We start from the raw sequence: 19,343 nt of genomic DNA, 5'->3' as shown, positions 1-19,343 counted from the left end.
TGGAGCAGATGATGTCCTAGGGGCATGTCTCAAGACTTCCTGGCCTGCCTCACACTGGCTGTATTTCAGCTCTTCAAACCACCCTCTTTAATTCCTCCTAGATCCCCATCTTCCAGAACATGTCACCAACCACTGACCTCCCAGTACCTGTACCCACACCAGCCCATCTCCTGGTTGAAAGGAATTGAACCCAGAGTACTTTCCACCCGCCAGGCCACCCCAACCTCCAAACCCACAGAGCCAGGAGGTGCTCATCCTCATCTCTCCTCTCAGGTTTTATTGACTGATGGAAACTACATCTTTGTCAGCCACCAGCTCCACGGGGACAGTGCTGGGGACAGGGAACCTGAGATGATGCCAGATTTCAGCCTGAGAGCAGACACAGAGTTCTGGAAGGTGACCCAAGAGGGAAAAGAGAGAGGAATATGTGAAAAGGCTTTGTGGGGGAGGAGGACGAGATCAAGAAGTTCCTCCTGCCCCCTACAACTCCCAGAGTTCAGGAACAACCCAGGTCAGCCCCTGATGCTTCTCTGGACTCCTGCCCAAGAACGTGAAATCAGCTATGATCTCCAAGCACAGCCCAGCCCTCGCTGGCTGCTAGGCTCTTATCGCAGTCAGTCCAGACCCCAGCCCCACCCAGGCAGGAAGCAAACTAGAGGAGGAGAGAGGAGGAGTCGTTGCTGGGGGCCCCTCTGATTAGGGCAGATGTAAATGCCGCAGCAGACCGGGCAGAGGCTTTGCATAATGTCGGCAGCAGCTGCTATTGCTAGAGTTTGCTGGGGGCCCAGCGGAGGATGGGGTTGCAGAGACCTGTTTCCAGCAGCCCGGAAAAGGGAGTGATGTTTGTGCTATCTGTGTGTATTGGGAGAGGCAGCCTGACCCCTGAGCCAAGGCTGGGGGGGGTTGGTGAGGGGGTGGCAGGTCACTGCTGAGGCCACAGCCCACGAAGCCTGTGGTTGCATTCCAAGCTTCAGAATCAGGGAGTTATCAGGCTCGGTGGAAGGCGGGGACATCTCCTAGAGGCCAGATCAGAGGCGAAGGTTCTCTTCTCTGAACCCCCAAACCTCCACAGCCCAGCCAGAGAGAAGAGGGAATCTCATCTCTCCTTCTCAGGCCAGAGCTCAGATGTCAGGTGGGAGCCCCGGGGACCCAAGAGGAGGAGCATGCAGGAGGCCAGCTAGGGGAGAGAGGCCAGCCCCAGCATGCTGGGGCAAGGAGGCCAGGGGGCCTGAGGAAGCCCAGCACTTCAGCGCCCCCTGGAAAAACTGTGGGGTCGGGAAAGTTTCCCCTTCCCTGGCTGCTTCCCCACCAGGTGAGCTGTTCCATCAAACTCCATTGCATAGTTCTCAGTGGGAGGCAGAAGGGGTCCCCAGGCCTGCCCCTCCCTGCCTCCCCAAAATATGGCTTTGGAAAGGAGTCCCCAAGAATCGAGAGGGCCCTCTGGACGGGCGGACCCACCGCTCACAGGGAAGAGATCTTGACAGTCTCCGGGAGGAGGCAAGGGGTGCCCAGGCTGGAGTTCCTGAGGGTGCTGCTGGCCCCACCGCCACCACCAGGGGAGGAAGGTTGGCTCTCATCTGGGGTGTTGGCAGGAGGGGTAGGGATACTGATGATGGCAGCCACAAAGTCCCGGCTGTCACAGTTCAGGTCGAGGCTGTCATGGGGCTTGGCATTGAGGCTTGAGCGGCTGTGGATAGGGGTGGGGAGATGGAAGCTTCTTAAAAGGTCATCTTAATATTTGCCACAGCAATCGTGACATTTATTGAGCACCTATGGGGTCCTTGGCACTGCACTGAATGTTTCGCCTGCATCCTCAATTATGGTGGTATCCAGTGAGGGCTCTGGGGTCAGGTGGTCCTCGGTTTAAGTCCTGGTCTCACTTTGGCCCCTCTAAACCTGTCTTCTCTCTTTCATCTGTAGCATGGGAATAACAATATTTCCTACCTCACAGGGTCGTTGCGGAGAACTAAATGAGATAAGAAGTGCTACAAGTGTTCAGCCTGGAACATAATGAGCACACATGGAAATAACAATATTTCTTACCTGACAGGGTCACTGTGGAGATTAAATGAGATAAGAAGTGCTACAAAGTGATCAGAATAGTGCCTGGAACATAATGAGCACACATACAAAAATGTTCTCCATTACGGTTACTCCTTAAAATGCCAAAATTCTCACAACGCTCCTCTGTAAGATCTACACAACCTGGTCCCTGTTCCTTCCTGATTGGGCTTCCTACCACTCTCCCCCCTCACTCCACTCTACTCACAGGAGCTTCCTGGTTGTGTCTCTAACACACAGACCCACTCCTGCCTCAGGGCCTTTGCACAGGCTGTTTGCTCCCTCCCTCACCTTCTTCAGGTGTCACCTCAGCAAAGCCTCCCCTGACCGCACTATTTAAACTGCATCATACCCTGTTCTATACTCTCTGTCCCCCATCCCTCATTTATTTTTCTTCTTGGCACTTAACACACCTCATCGTCTGTGTGTTTGTTTATTAACTGTCTCATCCCACTGGAATATAAATTCTAGAAGGTCAGGGTCTCTGTTCTCTTCGCTGCCTAAAGTGAACTCAACTCCTAAACTCCTACAGTGAACGCCAAAGTACCTAAAAGAGTGCCTGGCATATAATAGGTGCTCAATAAATGTTTGCTGAAAGAACCAATGAAGAACAAGTTCCAGATGAGAGAAGCCCAAGCTCCCAGCATAGAGGAGTTTGGGTTCGAGCTTGGCTTGCTGGGCCTGACGTCGTGACATCTCAGATCCTACCCCCCCGCCAGTCCAAGCTCTGAGCTTCCCCCGAGGGGTAGCCAGAAGGTGGGGGTGCTTACCTCTGAGGGGCAGGGCTCCTCCGCAGCCCTGCCAGTGTGTCCAGCTCCTGCATGCTGCCGCGACTGACCGAGGCCGTGGAGTTGGCAAGGCGAATGGCACGGCGCTTGGCCCTGCGGGGGCAGCAGGACGACAGCAGGCTGCTGGACCCCACTGCCTGGGAGGACACGGAGGTGCTGCGGCTGGTGCGGCCCCCCAGTGAGACAGCACCCAGAGCCTCGCTGAAGGTTAGCTCATCCGTGAATTCGTGGCACTGCCGGCAGAGGGGAGGGACGGTCATGAGGCAGCACACGGGAACTGACCCCACCCCCTAGACCTTTGCTTAGGCCACGCCTTCCTTTCTGGAAGTCTCTCTGACTTCCCTTCCCTTGCACACCCTTCAAGGGTCAGCTGTACTGGGGCCTCTTCCAGGAAGCCCTGAGGGATTTCCACAATTAGTAGTGAGCCTCCCATCCCAGGGAGGGAACTGGCTTGGCCGCAGAGGAACACCCCTCGTCCTGCCACACCACCTCTCCTTAGGCCTCACCGTTGTCTTCTCTAGACAGTGCAGGAGGTGGTGATGTTGTTGCTCGAAAGCAGAACGGTTCCTGACACACAGCGCCTGTTCCTCCCCACTGCCGCTGTCCTGGGGTGGATGGAGCAGAGGGATGAGGTCGGAGCCTTCCTCCTCCCGTCACTGCTCCCCAACCCCAAGGCAGGCCCCTCCCCACCTCAAGGCCCCCGTTCTGCTTGTACTGCAGGAAGGCATTGGTGGTACCACTCTTTGCCAACCGGATCCTCGCCAAGCGCACCTTCTACAGAGAAAGGAGGAGACAGAGGGTCAGGTGGGTAGACACGAGAGTAGACTGGCTTGGGGTGTGGGGAGCAGGAGGTACTCGGAGGGAAGAGGCAGTTACCTGCTGCGCTCGGCGCTTGTCCGCACGCTGGTTCTGGTGGTAGATGCGGCTGAAGTTGGACACGATGACCGGCACAGGCAGCGCAATGACCAGGACACCACTGAGGGAGCAGATGGATCCGAAAATCTTGCCAGCAATGGTGCTGGGCACCATGTCTCCATAGCTGGGACCAGGGAAGGGAAGCCAAGGTCAAGAAAAGTGCCCACCCACCCCTCAGTCTCCCACTCTGTCCCGTCCAACCTGATGCACTCTGCGACCCCGGCCAGGCACTGAAACTCCCTGAGCCTCAGTTCCCCGCTCTGCAAAATGTGGGGAAAGACCTCTCTGGCCACCAGTGGGGGTCCAATGAGAGACTGGCCCTCGGCCCCTACCATCTGCTGCCCCTATCTGAGTTGCACACGGACCATCTGAGTCAGCTGGAAATCTATTAATACCAAACAGGGGAGAAGGAGGAAGTCATAGGCAGTAAATATAGTCTCCTGGAGAGAGAGTCCCAGCACCACCAGCCAGCCGAGGGGTTCTGAGTCCTGGAGCAGTGCTTTGCTGGCTTTGCTTTCATCTGTCTTACCTTCTCTAGGTGGGACCCCTTGTTAGTACCCCAGAAGAAGCCTTGAAACTGTCCTCCTATGAAAAAATAGGGGGGAGCCTTGAAACTCCCTCCTCCTTCTCTCCACACCACCTCCTCTCCCATGGAGATGGAGCAGTGCCGATCTTACCAACTCATTTCACAGGGTTGGGGTGGGAGGACCAAAGCTCAGGGAGGTTCCATAGCTGACTTGGTCAAGGTCACACAGCATACTTTCGTTCCGACCACGGGACCAACTAGATCCCCTCCCCTCTGCAGTGCCAGCCTCTGCAGTCCCAGCCTCTAGGCCTCTGCTCCATCCACGTCCTCCTCCCCCCAAGGATGGCCATTCCCTATTTCTTTGTTTTGACTCATTTAAAAGTCTCTCCAACTTGGCCATTTCTGGTCTGTGATGTGTCATCTCAGACTGTGTCCTCAACTATGAGACGCAGGCAGCTGTCCACCGTCCCGGGGTTTTTGTGAGGACTCACTAGGGTAAAAGGCACCCAAAGACCTAGTTCCAACCCACTCTCAGGGCTCAGTGTTTGTAGGTCGATCCAATTACGAACCTCCAACCAGAATTAATTTCTACTCCTTAGAAACCTCAAAGCCATTTTTCTGTACCTCTATTAAAGCCCGAGCAAGCCCAATTCACCCATTTAACAGATCCTGAGCAGCAACTATACACTTAATCCCAGCGATGGAATTTAGAGAAGGAGCGCGGTATCTGCCCTAGACAATGTCTTTAAGAACAACACGAGATCGTTGATTCCATTTGATGCCTTTATCCCAACTGTTCCCTCTCAAGAATTGACACTAAAAAAATAATGCCAAAAATACCTCAACCTGGAAAACATCAAGGAATCACAAAGCCACACAGGTAATACCCCATACGGCCGATGATTCTGAAGGTTTGGGAGACATGGGTCCTTCAAGGTGGGAAAAGGAGGTGATGGAAAGCCAGTACCTAGGTATCCTACACCAGAAAACTTTCAGAGAACTTTCACAACCGTGAGGTTACGGAATCCCCTCTAGATGATGAAGGGATCATCATTTCTCATTTGACACAGCAGGGAAACGGGCCCAGAGAGAACAAGGCCGACAGAAAGAGTGCAGCTAAGACAATCCTTGGAACCCAAGTCTCCTGACCCGGAAAGTGAAGGCATCGTCAGATCTGCGAGGGATTTGGAGATTAGTCCACCTCCCTCCGTTTTTAGAGAGGAGCAAACCGAAGCGCAAATCGAGAAAAAGAGATCATTGATCTAACCTTCTTACTCTTACAGAAAAAGGTGAGTGTAACCTTCTTACTCTTACAGAAAAAGGTGAGTGTAACTGATCGGGCAGCTCCCAACACAGGATCTGCACTCACCCAAGTGTGGTCATGGTGACAATGGTATACCAGAAGGCCGCAGGGATGCTAGTAAAGTTGGTCTTGTTTGTGCCCTTCTCGGCATAAAACATGACAGTGGCGAAGATGATGATGGCCATAGTAAGGGAAAAGAGGAGAAAGCCCAGCTCAGAGGCACAGCTCTTGAGTGTGTAGCCCAGAATCCGCAAGCCCTGCGAGTGCCTGGAGAACTTGAAGATGCGGAACACCCGGAACACGCGCAGGGTGACGAAGGCGCCGGAGACATCCTCGTTCTTGGGCACAAAAAGCCCGATGTAGTAGGGTAGGATGGCCACCACGTCGATAAGGCTCATGACACTCCGCAGGAAGCGGCACCGGCTGGGGGCGGCGAACAGCCGCAGGAGGTACTCCCCCGTGAATATGAGCACGCAGGCCGTGTCCATGCAGAAGAAGGCCAGGGGGAAGCGGTCGCCGCAGGGCTGCTCCCTCGGGGGCCGCCGCGCGGGGCCGCGGCACGGGATGGTCTCCACCACGTTGGCGATGACCGACACGGCGATGAAAAAGCCCGTCACGTAGTAGAAAACGAGGGCCGCGGTGCTCGTGTGCGGGTTCTCGAAGGCCCGCCAGAGCCGCTGCCGCAAGGAGCTGCCGGCTGGCAGGGCTGGGCCATCGCCGGCCTGCTCAGCCTCCTCGTCCTCCGCCAGGCGCTCGGCGTTCTCCTTCTTGCGGTCCCGGTACTCTTCGAGGCAGCAGTCGCCCACGAGCTCGGGCACCAGTCCGTAGAAAGCCAGCTCTTCGTCGAAGGCCTGGATGCACTCTTGCCGCGGGCAGTGGAGGCGGCCCGTGCGGTAGAAGTTCAGCACGTGCCGGAACATGTCTGGGTCACGATCGAAGAAGTACTCGCCCGAGTCCGCGTCATAGAAGAATTCCTTCTCTGAGCTGCCTAGCAGGGTGTCTGGGTAGCGGTCCAGCGTGTTCTTCCAGGTCTCGAAGCGCCGGCCGCTCACGTTCACCACCAGAACCTCGTCCCCTCGAGACGCCTTCACCCCCGGCGCGGGGGGCAGGGGCTGCTGGGCCAGGGGCAGCCAGCCCACCGCGGCCGCCCTCGCGAAAGGCAGCCACGTGGCCACGCCTGCCGCCATCCTGCCACGCCCCAGGCCCACGGAGACTTGGGGGGGTGGCCTTTAGGAGAGTGTGGCTGTCTCCAGGATGGTGGGGGCTTGGAGAGGCCCTGGGCCACTCGCACAAGCAAACTGGGGGCGTCTACAGAGGCCAAGAGGAACCAGGAGGAACTAGAGAGATGGGCAGGGGCTTGGAGGGCATTTAGAGGGTCTGGGGGGACTTGGGGGATGTCTTGAGGGACCTACCGAGAAGGGGCCAGGGGACATGGAGAGGAGTAGAAAAGGGGTGCCTGGAGGGGCCAAGAAGGATCTGAGGGAGTGTTCAGAGAGACTGAGATGGCTCTAGAGGGGTCAGCGTGTGCCTGCGAGATGTCTGGGTGTCTAGCGGGGCAAGAAACACTGGGGAGTTGTCCACACTCTCAAGAGTTCTGAGGGAAGATGGGGCTGGGACCCCTTAGTGGGCTTGGAGAAGGGACAGGGGCAGCCAGAGGGGTAGAAATGGGACCAGAGGTGTTTAAAAGAGGCTGACAGTGTCCAGAGGGGGGTTCTAGAGGGGCCGAGAAAAGTGAGGCGGGTCGTCCACACCCTCAAGACTTCTGGGGAAAAGATTAGGGGATTGGAGCTCCCTCGTGGATCCAGGAAAGGGGTTTGTGCACAGAAGAGGTGGCTATAGAACCAGGAGGTTGTAAAGAGGCTGCGAGGTGTCTTGGGAGTGCCTAGAGCTGCCAAGAATAGCCTGAGGGGGGGGTGTCTACATTCTACAGGAGTTCTGGGGAAGGAAGGCAAGGTGGGGCCCCCTAGAGGGGCTGGAGAAGGGAGTGGGGCATCTAAAGGGGTAGATATGGGGCTAGGTTATTTTTCAGAGACTGAGAGGTGTCTGGCAGCGAGGGGTGTGGGGGGTCCTGAGAAAGTCTGGTCCACCCTCTCAAGAGTTCCAGGGGGAAGGAAAAGGACCTGAGGAAGCCCCTTGGGGCTCCCTTGGAAGTTGGGCACAGCCCCCAGAGTACCCAGAGGATGGCTAAAGACTAAGATAAGAGGAGAGGGGGTCCCCCCTAAAATGGGTTGGAGAGCACAGTGAGGTGTTAAAGGGAGTTGGGTGTGTCTCCAGGGAGGGGGGCTGGTGGGCCTTGCGGGAGGCGGATGGGGGAGGCCGGGGCAAAGCTGCGTCCCACCATCAGGGGCTGGTCTGGGGAAACCACACCCCGAGGGGCTGGCGGTGTGTGCCGGGCGGCGGCAGTAGAAGCGGCGGCGGCGGCAAAGGAGGAGAAGCAGCCAGAGCCAGGCCCGGGAGAGGAGAAGGCAGCACAGGCACGGGGAGGGGGCTGGGTCCCTGGAAGGACAAGGTCCGGCAGAAGCCCTGGGGACTATCCCAGGATGGGCTAGGGCGTGGGGGCTGGACCAGGGAAGGACAAGGACAGCGCTGTTGGTGGCCCCCTCCCCCTCCCCAAAGGGCCGTCCTCACCTGTGTCCCCGCTGCAGCAGCGGCCACAGCGGTGGGGCTGGGGGTACCAAACACCGGAGCTCCTGCCCCCCCTCTGCAGAGCTGCCCGAGTTCTCCTCCTCCTCTGGTTCTTTCTCCCCGCCCCTCTGAGCTTGCCGGGAGCTAGAGAGAGAGGCAGGGAGGGGCCTCGTGGCTCCCAGAGACCCCTCCCCTAGGACAGCCTGAAAGGGACCCTGGGGAGACTCCGCCTCCTACAAAGCTGGTTGGGCCTCAGTCGCGTCATCTGGAAAATGGGGGTGGCAGGGAGCTCTGCCAGTTCTCCCCACCTCCTTCCTGGACTCCCCCCTCTTCCTGCCCAGCTCCTACCCCCTCTGCCCCCAGGGGCCCCCACCCCCACCCGTCTGAATCAGCAGCACTTAGCAGATCCGATCGATGGGGAGGCGTCTGTTAATGGCCCCAGAGCGGAGTGCCATGGGGAATGATGCAGCGTTGTGTCCCCTCCCTGCCCCCATGCTGGAGAAGGGCTGGAGAAGGGGGTGGATGGAGGGACTGGTGGGGGGCATTTCTCTAGATGGTCAGGCCCCCAAAGCTGCTCCCTGGAGGGGGGTGCATGGGTTAGAGCCCAGCTCCGACCAAGACTGTTGTTGTGGGACTGGAGCACCATCCCGTTTTCAGACGGGAAATAGGGGGTAAGGGGTGTGGATGAGGGCAAGCCAGGATGGGGACAAGCCTGGGCACACCCCCATACCAGGTTCTCTCCCAGGCGGGCTCCATTCTGAGGGGCGGTCGGCCTTATCCCTCTGCATCCAGGAGCCTTAATTCATGCCGCCTCCCCTAGAGGTCTCTGTTGCCGGGTGGCATTGAGTATTGGGTACTGAGTGCCTCACACCACGTATGGGTTCGAACCCCACCTCTGCTACTGACTTGCTGTGTCCTTGAGCAAGTGACTTGCGTTGTATCCACAGCTGTCAGATGGAGTTACCCCAACTTGATAATGTCGTGGGGGGCATTAAATGGAGTGACGTGAGAGGGGGTGGCACAGGGCATGGCGCACAGGGGAAGCCTCATTTTAGTAATTAAAGGTGTGGCAAGGGGGGGAGCACTAAAGGGGGACCAATTTTCCCCTTTCAATCAATCTACCCACCTGCGTAATCCTAGTTTGCTCACTCATCACACTCCTGATTTGTCCGTTTCTCCATCCCTCCACCCGCCCACCACACACCTATCCATCCAGTTCTCCCACCCACACAACCCAGTGCTCTACCTATCCCTCCACCCACCCAGCCCCTCATCCATTTGCATATGCACCCCATCCACCTATTTGCCACCCTATCCTCATGTGCCCCCGGCACCCGTCTCTCTGTCCGTCCCTCTGTCCATCCCTAGCCCTGCTCATCACTTACTTACCGACTCTTCACTCTTCCTCATCCAGCCATCCATTCTTCTGGCCACCCATCTGTCCACTTACATCCCTGACCTATCCATCGTATCCATTTACCCATCCAATCACCGATCCATCCACCTGCCCATGTATTTCTCAACCTCCCCCATCATTGATCTGTGCAATCTTCCACTTATTTATCCATCAGTCCACCTAACCACTTACGTATCCTCTCATCTGCCCACTCTATCCACACCCATACCCCACACACATCCACCCACATACGTATCTGTAGATATTTCTGTGCCACTCAGAGGGGTGGGCCCACGGTAACTGGAGACCGGGGGCGGCTGGGGGAAGGAGAGTAAAATTGCAGGCACAGACCTCGCTCCCCATTCCAATAGTGTGACCTCCCCATCCCCAGCACATCCCTCCGGTTGGAAAGAACGAGAGTAGACAGTCGGTGGGTGGGCCCATCTGGCCAGATGGTATTTTGGCTGCAGCCTTTACACACACACACACACACATGTTGCTAGAACGCCGAACATGGACCGCGCCCCACCCAAACATCCCCAATCCCAAATGCAGAGTAGCCAGGCTTCCAGACATAAATTAAAAAATAAAATAAAATAAAAAAGAGTTGGTCTCTGGGGAGGGAGAGCTCATGCAGAGATGAAGGCAAAGGCCTCTGGGAGCCAGGGCCAAGAAAGACGAGAAATCCCTGCCCCTCCCCTCAGGATCCCCACTCCCCGAGGGCTTCTGCCCCAAAACAGGGTCACTAACACCAGCCATCAGGCCTCCAACCCCTTTAATGTCCAGTCTCCCAACCTATTTGATTTTGGCCCCATGTTCCCACCACAGCCCAAGGGAATGGTGTCCTGGCGGGGGAGGGGGGAGTAGGCACAGCCCGCAGATCTTTAGCTGGCTTCTCCCGGTTCTAGGTCTGGGTCAGGGGACCCCACGCATTCCTTGCTGAGGCGCACAATTTCCTGGGAGAGAACTTCGATGTCCTAAGAAACAAACGAGCCATCAGGGGCCAGGGAAAATAGCAGGGGAAGCTCCCTCACCAAGCTTGGGGCGTCATCCTTCTCACCCCATTCATCAATGCCCAGCTATGTCTAGCCTGGCACAGGAAGGTATCTGGAGAGGCTCACAGAGCCCCAGCAGTGGGCTGGGCTTGGAAAAGATGTGTGTGTGGGGGGAGGTAGGGAGCCTCCCAGGTGAGGGGGACCTAGGGATATGGATACGGGCGATCACCTGCTGTGTGCAGGGCCACTGGGGGGTACAACCCGCCCCTTGCCACCAGCTTTTCTACTAAATGGTGAGCTCACTCCTCAGAGGCAGGGGCTGGGTCTGCAACCTTTCTGACTGCCCCAGACATGGGGGAAATATTTGGGGTGGTAGGATGGGCAAGCAGACGTGTGGGTGGATGCATGGGGGGAACAATGATAGGCAAACGGGCAGCCAAAGGAACAGTCCGGAGGACGGGTGGATGACAACAGGTGGACAGGCAGGTCACTGGGCAGTAAAAGGTAAGAGAAGGGGCAACTGATGAGCAGGTATGAGAGAGAGAGGGGTATGTCAGGAAATGGGTGGAAAGACACGGGGCAGATGATTAGATGGGCAAGCAGGGCGGGTTGATGGGCGAGCTGGGTGAAAGTGTATGCGGACAGGTGAGCGGGTGGGTGCATGGACAGAGGGACGAGTGAAAGGCACAAGGGGGAGTAAGTACGTTGATGAGGATGGGGAGGTATGGATGGAGGCGTGGTCAGGGAGCGGGGTGGAAGGGTCTGGGTGCTGGCAGATGACCGGGGCCGTGTGGCATGGGAGGCAGGCGGCTAGACGGACAGGTGGGTAGGCTGGTAGGCCACACTCGCCTTGTGCAAGTGCATATTCTTGGTGAGCTGCTCCTCCAGCATGTTCTGGAGCTTCTTGTTCATCTCCCGAAGGTTCTCGTCACCTGGCTTCACCAGGTCTCTCAGGACACTGCCCAGCCCGCTGCGGTCCGTGTGGCCTGCTGCCACAGATACATCTGCAAGGGCTCAGGCTGAGAACCGCCCCTTCGGCAGAGCCGGAGGAGAGATGACAGAGACAGGGCAGCAAAGAGGGAAACAGAGAGTGGGGGCAAAAAGTAGGGGGGAGAAGCCGTGTGATGTAGGGGGCAGAGGCTTTGCCATGTGAAACCTGGCCATCGCTTACTAGCTGTGCGGCCCTGAGAAAGGGCAATAATAACCAACTCGCAGAGCTGGAAAAAGGTCTCTGCATGCAAAGCACAGAGCACACAGCTCTCAGCATGCATCAGTCCGTGTTATTCTAATAAGGGAAAAACAGGGATAGGAGAAGGTGTGAAAGAAAGGAGCAAAAGAAACAAAGATAGGGGCGCGGGGGAAAAAGAGGAGAGAAAGTGGGACGGGGAGAGGAAGATAGAAGGACCCCCGAAGGGGTACATGTGCAGAGGATGAAAACTTCCAGAGGAGACACAGTACAGACAGGCAGTAGGAGCAGTGAGACGAGTTGACGGGGTGCGGCAGAAAGAAGAGATGGGGAGAGGAGAGGAGGGAGAGAGAGGGGACAGACAGCCACACCGGAGAAAGGAGAGTGGAGCGATGACAGAGACCCAGACAGAAGGGAAGAGCCGAGGTAAGAGACAGACACACAGGGAATGGGCCTGGCCCGCTCTCCCCTCCAGCAGCCGTGGTCTTGTCAGTACCTTTGCTGAGTCGCAAAGGAGAGGAGACAGTGGGGAAGGAGGAGGCAGGTCAGAGGCCAGATGGGGGGTGAGGCTGGGGAGGAGGCACTGACCGATCCGGCTGTCCATGACATAGGTCTCGATGATGGCGCTCTTCCGGCAAAGGTCCTCCGCCATGGAGGCGCTGCTCACCTCCAGGTGCTTCACCTGCAGGGTGGCCCGGCATGTTCACACATAACAAGGGCCCCAGCCACACATCCCCCCTCCACGCCCCAGCCTCCCATCCAAGGCTGTGCCAAGTGAGGATAGGCAGGCAGACAGCACCTTCTCCTCCAGCATCCATTTCTCTTGCTGCGTCTCTGCCAGGCGCTGAAAGAGCTCAGCCACTTCCTCATCTGACAGCTCTGCTGGCCGTGGAGGCTGGGCCTGAGGGCTGCTCGATAAGGACTGCAGGGAAGAGGAGGGGAGAGGCCGGCCCAGGCTCAGCACTGTCGCCTGCCCCAAATAGGATCAGGGGCCAAGAGGGAGCCAGGGCGGGGTGGGGTGGGCTCTGCAACAGGGGCTGTAGGCCAAGTCTCAGCACCCATGGGGACTCTGGATCTCCTTTTGCCTAAAGGGGGACATAGGAACCACTACATCATTTCCTTATTGAGAGGATGCAGGGAGAGCCTGTAGCAAATGTGATCTCATTTCCAGTTGACAGCAAAACTAGAGGACAGAGGAACAAGCTAAACGATACCACTAGGAAGCTAGCAGGAGAACCCAAAAGGTGGTACGCTTTCTGTAGGTCAACTGACTGATTTCTTCTCTGGGTTGGGGGTCATGAAAAAAAAAAAAAACGGATAGACTCGAGAGACTTAAAGGACATAAACCAACCAGATGCGACATGTGCTCTGAAACTGAATGCTAGTTTTCATAAAACCAGCAATCAAGGACATCAGGGGGCCAACCAGGGAAATCTGATTAAGGCCAACGTACTAGATATGATGAAAATTTACAAAATCGGGAGGATAAAGATCAGCTGAACAAAAACAGGATACTTATAATCTCACTTAGGTTTAAGAAAGAGAGGGGCGCCTGGGTAGCACAGTTCGTTAAGCATCCCATTCTTGGTTTTGGCTCAGGTCTTGATCTCAGGGTCGTGAGATCGAGCCCCGTGTCGGGCTCGGAGCTCCGCATGAAGTCTCCTTGAGATTCTCCCTCTCCCTCTCCCTCTGCCCCTTCCCCCACTTGTTCAGTCTCTCTCTCTCATATAAATAAATAAAATCTTTTTTTTTTTTTTAAAGAGCAAGATCTAGAAGGGTGTGACCCAAGGGTTCATAGTGGTGATCTCTGGATGGTGAAGATGTGGTTTCTTTGCATTAAAAAAAAATCTTTGCTTGTGTGTGTTTTTAAAATTTTTCTACATGGGGGGGCGCCTGAGTGGCACAGCGGTTAAGCCTCTGCCTTCGGCTCAGGGCGTGATCCCGGCGTTCTGGGATCGAGCCCCACGTCAGGCTCTTCTGCTATGAGCCTGCTTCTTCCTCTCCCACTCCCCCTGCTTGTGTTCCCTCTCTCACTGGCTGTCTCTCTCTCTGTCGAATAAATAAATAAAATCTTTTAAAAAAAATTTTTTTTCTACATGGCACACATACTACTTATGGAGTAATAACAAATGATTTGTAAATAAAAGTGGCCGGCCAGGAAACTGACACAACAGACGACAATAACAAGTGAAAATTCCAAGTTGGAAAAAAGGACCTTCCACCTGGGTGAGGCACCTGCTATGAGCTACATTTTTTACGTGCCGAGAAAGGTGGAATTAGCTCACAGAGGAGGGAACAGAGGGTCAGAGAGAATAACCTGCCTAGCCTCCATTTGACAATCTGAATCTGAGTTGGCGACCTTAGAGAAAAGTTGGTAAGAAAATCCGTGTGCTGGGCCCAGAGAGGTAGATGGCTGCAAGGGAGGGCAAAAGGAGGGCCCCAGAATTGGGGTAGAAGAAGCTGGGCTGTCGACTCTTCTCTGCCCCTTACCCTGGCTGGAACAGTCGAGCTCTCCTTCTCCCGCAAGATCTCCCGGTAGCTGAAGGAGGAGACGCTACTGCTGTCCCCAGTCTGGGTCCGGCTGGGTGAGTTCATCTCTGAGAGAACCAGCTCCTCGAGGCCTTAGGCAGAGAGGGAAGAGAAACCTGAGCCCCAGTCCCCCAGGGTCCCAGGGCAGCGACTGGCAGGAAGAGGCAGAAATAGATTTGACAGAGATGGGGAGAGGCGAAGTGACGCTAGGGCATGGGGAAGGGGAGGCAGACAGTACAACAGGGAGAGGCAGAAACGGAAGGAGGAGCCACCTCTCTGGGCACACACACCCCAGAAGAGAAACAAAGGTGAAGAGGCTGGGAGAGGGTGGGCAGTGTGGACACCTATGGGCATAAAGGGACATCCACACTTGGACTTGGGGTATGCACAAAGAGGATCGACAGCTGGGGAGAGCACAGGGGCAAGACCCACACGCAGAGAGAAAACCTGACAGGCAGTGAGCCACAGCAGATGAGAGAGGCCAACAGAGACCAGGCATAAGGACACGAGGCAGCAGAGACAAGAGGGGGAGAGAAGATGGAGACAGACGTGTAACCGTGACCCTAAATCCTCATTTCATCTAACAGACAAGGACAATGTATGGCACCACCAGTGGACTCTGCTTGTTGATTCGTACATTACTCTGTAGCAGGACAGAAACCAAACCCCTCTCTAAAGAGAGGTTACGGGCGCCTGGGCGGCTCAGTTGGTGAAGCGGCTGCCTTTGGCTCAGGTTGTGACCCCGGGGTCCTGGGATCGAGCCCCGCATTGGGCTCCCTGCTCAGGGGACAGCCTGCTTCTCGCTCTACCCCTCCCTCCTGCTCATGTTCTCTCTCTCTCTCCCATACTCTCTCTCTCAAACAAGTAAAAAAAATCAAGAGAGGTTACTTCAGGAGACAGAATGCCTCAGGGAGAGAGAGACTGGGTGAGAGACGGATCCATTTTTGCCACGTCACGTAAAGCAGGCTCACTGAACTTGGTCCTCCACTCCTGCAGCTGCTTCTGGGCATCAGGGAGGGGTGCCGATGTCCCACCCCAAGGATCTCCAGCAAGAGCCGATGGCTGCAGGGGGACACGGGAGCAAGTTTCCTCGGAGCCTGTGATACCGGAGACACACCAGAGCCTCACCGCTGCATCATATCTATTTATTTAAACATACTTATAAGCCATTTCCTTCTTTAAAAAAAGTCCAAAGCAACTCAAGGTTTTTAGTTGCACCCTCTGCCCAAAGTGGCAGAAAGAACATGGATTCTAGCTGTGTAGTGATAATGCCGCAGTGCTGCTGTCCTAGTGTAAGTCTGTCTCCCAGCTCAGCCGGGAGCTCCTGGAAGACAAAGTCCTGGGGGGGTTCCTATCAAGGAGCCTGGGTGTGAGCATGGGAACTCGGTCCACATTTGCAGAATGAGAGAATGGCTACAAGAGATTTGGAGACACCAGGTGAGGTGTGAAGATGTGATGACAGGGTTGTGGGGATCCAGACAGAGACAGAGAAGAGAGAGAGAGAGAGTTAAAGGGACAGAGAAGAAAAAAGCAGCAGGAGAAAAGGAGAGAGAACGAAAGCAGGGAGAGAGAAAGACCGAGACGGAGAGAGATGGCAGGAGGCGGCACAGAGAAACCGAGAGGAGAGACACAGAAAGAGGTAAAGCACAGAACAGGATGAACAGAGGAGAGACAGACGGAGTTCAAGACGGACAGAAAGTGCAGGACAGCCTGGTGGAGCAAGGTGCAGAAAGCAGCTCTGGCCCTCGGGGCCCAAACCCAGTACCCCCGCACCTCGCCCCTCCCCTGCACCCCGGCGCCCATGCCCTCGAGGTCCCTCACCAGAGCGGCTCTTGCTGTTGGTCAGGATGTCCTGCAGCCGCTCCTGCAGCTTATCGGCCCTCTTCCGCTCCAGATGCAGCTGCCGCTTGAGGTCCTTGAGCTATGGGGGACAGGGGGGAAGAGGCGGGCTGAGGCCCTGTGGTCCCACGGGCAAGGGGGGCATGCTTGGCCATCTCCCCATCATACCGCAGCACTGCCCTTCTTCTCCAAGATCCGCTGCCCGTCCACCGTGTCCTTCAGCTCCTGCGGGGCAGAGAAAGCAGGGCTGGTGGCGGCCGGAAGGGCTGTGTGCAGTGCCCTACCTCCCCAGGCCAGGACTCTGCACGGAGACCCTGGGTGTGTCTGGGACGGTGGGGGGTGGGGGGGAGACAAGGGACCTGTTTCAGGTTGCTGATGGTCTTCAGGTGGCAGTCCCGCTCCTCCTGGGCCTGCTGGAGCTGATCCCGCACGCCCTGTAGCTCCTCCTCCTTGCTCTGCAAACCAGGGGGCAGCTCAGGCCTCTGCTCGGGAAACCTCTGTCCTCCCTCCAGCACCCCCCCAGGAGAGAGGAATGCGGGCGCTGCGGGCACCTTCAGCTCACTAGCGTGCTGCTCCCGACACTGCTGGAGGGTTTCCTCTTGCTCCTGCTGCTGCTGCTGCAGAGATTCCTAGGAGACAAGTGTCGGGTCTGGCCACGCCCCTCGCCCGAGGACGCCGCGGCCAGTGAGGGGTGTGATGGCAGCAGGGACCACTCCTGCAGGGACCACCGCGTGCCCTTAGGCGGGACACAGGAGCGGCCCATCTTGGGCTGCGCTGTCTGCGCCACGGACCGACGTGGACATCTGATTTGATTTGATTTCACAAAACGTAACACGGCACTTCCTGCATGCCAAGAATGTTGTAGGGATTTTATGTCCATGGACTCGGTTTATATACTCTCCCCATAACACCTACATGGCGGGTACTAGGACTGTCCCTTCTGTACTGATGAAGAACCCGGGCCGCAGGCCAGGGGAGCTGCCCACAAGGAGCAAGTGGCCCAGCCAGGACGCAAACCCAGACAAACGACCGCCTCTAGAGCCTGTGCTCTTCACTACTGCGTGACACTTCCTCTCAGGTGTGATTATGAGTTTTCCCCCACAAAGTCCTCGTTCGAATAAAATCAGGATATTACAGTAATTTCCGGACAGAAGCGGTTTCGGAAGGAAGGGATGGGCTTTCCACCTGCACATGCGGCATCCCGCCTCACTGATCCCCTGGAGGGCTGCGTGAGCTGGGCAGGGGCCATGACTGCCAGTCCAGCGCTTTTGTAGTTCCGGGCCTGACCACTCACCGCCCCTGGTGCATGGGTGCCCCCGCTACCCCAGCACCAGCTCACCTCGGCCTCCTTCAGCGCCGTTCAAACCAGCCCTTGGCTATCCATAGAATGTACCTGAGCTTGAAGTTCTTCCACATTGCATCCTGCACGGAATTTTGCCAGCTCCGTGTTCGGTACCTCGAAGGGGCGGTCAGGGCGCAGTGCGTAAGGCCTTCTCGCCAAGCGCCACCGAGTTTCCCATGGTTTGCTGCGTTCCATTTTGCGGAGATGCGATATGGCAGCCACGCACCACCCACCTTCTCCTCCTAGCGGATCTGCCCATGCGGAGCCTCCTCCTGGCGCTTTTGTCTTCGTGCAGCTCCCGGAGCTCTTCTGGTTTTGCTCATAAGCGTGCTAGCGACCCCCAGCACCTCCTTTCATGCCTAGTCGGACCGCTCCCAGCTCTTCCCGCTTGTGCTCTGCGACTTCTCCTGCAGAGCCCCATTGCCAGCTCATCCAGCAGGGCCTTCGCCTCGGCACTCTGGAGGCAGGAGGGTGCCCGTTAGCCCCTCCCTCAACAGTAGACAGGGCCTCCACACCTCTCTCCCGGGCCCAGGGAACTGCCCGAAGCTGCCTCCTCCCCGTTCCCACAGAACTAGCTAAGTCACTCACCTACCCTCATGGCCCTGGTCCTTTTCCATCCTTTGCTGTTCCTGCGTGGTGCGCCACATCACCTGCTCCTTTCCCATGGCCCAAGGCTGATCCCTCCGCCTCCCCCGCCTCCCCGATAGGATCCCTCCGCCTCCCGGATAGCCGACAGCTGATAGCCGATAGCCGCCTTGCAGAGCTGCCCACCTTCCGAGCCTCCTGCAGTTCCTGGGTCAATTGCTCCTTCTCCTGCCCGATTTCCTGAAGTTGTTCCAGGAGCCGACTATTGGCACGTAATGACTCCTAAGGAGCGGACAAAGGAGAGGAGTTTGATAAAGAGCCTCCAGGAGGTGATGGACACCCGGGATACCTCTGGTGGACGGTCTCCCTTAACCCCAGTAAAGTTGGTATTGTTCTCTCCGTTTCTAGATGAGAAACATGGCAAACGTCGCTAGCGGCTCCCCAGTGTTCTATTCATTCTCCCCTCTGTCCCTAGCAATAGATTTCATAGCTGGACATAAGGCTGTCGAGCGGACTCTTCCCTGCCTCCCTCGCAGTGAGGTGTGGCCACATGATTAATTTCCGTATGCAGAAGTGGTAAGCATGAGGTAGGTCATACTCATAAAGGGAAGGGGCATGCTGGGCCCTTCCCTCTTCCCTCCTTCCTTCCAGATGGAAAACAAACATGATGAAGGGGGGCCCTGGGCAAGCATCTTGGCTACCAAGATAAAAGTTTTGTGTTGAAGATGGCAATGTAGAAGGAACGTGGGTCACTGGTCATGGCACAGCCATCGTTCCATCCCTAGACAACCCACCTGGACTCTTCCATGAGTGAGAACTAGCCTTTTATCTTCTTTAAGCCACTACAATTCTGGCTGCTACCATGGACTCAGAATGGCTATCGTGTCTAACTGACTTGGTGTCAGCGAAGGAGAACAACATGGTCTAGGACACAAGGTGCTAGTAAGTTAGGAGACCAGACTGGAACCCAGATCCTCCCGACTCCACAATCACCTGGGCTCCCCTGAGCCTGCACGAGGGAACTGGGAGAAGCCAAGCCAGAGCCATTGATGTCACCTGCAGTTGGGAGTTGAGGTCATCTTTCTGTCCCATGAGGTCCTCATACTCAGTCTGCCGCTGCTGCAAATCAGCTGTCAGCCCGGCATTCTCTTCCCGGAGCGTATTGAGTTCTTGGGTCTTTGCTGTTTGGATCTGGGATGAATGGGGATGATGGGAAGCGGAGTGAAAAGGGCCCCCCCGGGGGCCAGCCACAG

At 56.5% G+C, this 19,343-nt stretch overlaps 2 protein-coding genes across 7 annotated transcripts in view; both read right to left on the bottom strand.

Moving 5' to 3' along the window:
* Positions 1–262: 262 nt before the first annotated feature.
* On the bottom strand, positions 263–8,495 carry KCND1 (potassium voltage-gated channel subfamily D member 1). 5 transcript variants are annotated; one of them, XM_040631818.1, is made up of 8 exons: positions 8,222–8,495; positions 5,660–6,901; positions 3,726–3,888; positions 3,540–3,623; positions 3,356–3,454; positions 2,832–3,082; positions 1,466–1,687; positions 263–389 (listed from the first exon to the last, which is right to left on the bottom strand). In XM_040631818.1, the coding sequence occupies exons 2-8, from the start codon at positions 6,778–6,780 to the stop codon at positions 365–367; spliced, it is 1,965 nt and encodes a 654-aa protein (XP_040487752.1). In that variant the 5' UTR covers positions 6,781–6,901; positions 8,222–8,495; the 3' UTR covers positions 263–364. The 5 variants fall into 5 exon arrangements, with proteins under 5 accessions (XP_040487752.1, XP_040487742.1, XP_040487767.1 ...); XM_040631808.1 differs by having other exon boundaries at positions 263–1,016; positions 8,222–8,493; XM_040631833.1 differs by having other exon boundaries at positions 1,459–1,687; positions 8,222–8,491.
* A 1,549-nt stretch (positions 8,496–10,044) lies between these two features.
* Positions 10,045–19,343, bottom strand: part of GRIPAP1 (GRIP1 associated protein 1) — a 26,965-nt gene continuing 17,666 nt past the window's right edge. The window contains exons 18-26 of one of the 2 annotated variants that reach the window (XM_040631794.1): positions 16,715–16,792; positions 16,523–16,618; positions 16,332–16,388; positions 16,146–16,245; positions 14,286–14,416; positions 12,595–12,717; positions 12,384–12,477; positions 11,459–11,613; positions 10,045–10,591 (exon numbers count right to left, since the gene is read on the bottom strand). In XM_040631794.1, coding sequence (XP_040487728.1) covers positions 10,499–10,591; positions 11,459–11,613; positions 12,384–12,477; positions 12,595–12,717; positions 14,286–14,416; positions 16,146–16,245; positions 16,332–16,388; positions 16,523–16,618; positions 16,715–16,792 — 927 coding nt within the window. In that variant the 3' untranslated portion in view covers positions 10,045–10,498. The remainder of the gene's footprint in view (positions 10,592–11,458; positions 11,614–12,383; positions 12,478–12,594; positions 12,718–14,285; positions 14,417–16,145; positions 16,246–16,331; positions 16,389–16,522; positions 16,619–16,714; positions 16,793–19,343) is intronic. The other variant, XM_040631800.1, reaches the window with a different exon arrangement.

Source organism: Ursus maritimus (assembly GCF_017311325.1).
Source record: "Ursus maritimus isolate PB19 chromosome X unlocalized genomic scaffold, ASM1731132v1 scaffold_X1, whole genome shotgun sequence".
In the NCBI taxonomy this organism is placed as follows: Eukaryota; Metazoa; Chordata; class Mammalia; order Carnivora; family Ursidae; genus Ursus; species Ursus maritimus.
The sequence above is the reverse complement of the archived record's forward strand: the minus strand, read 5'-3'. Positions and strand labels throughout refer to the sequence as shown.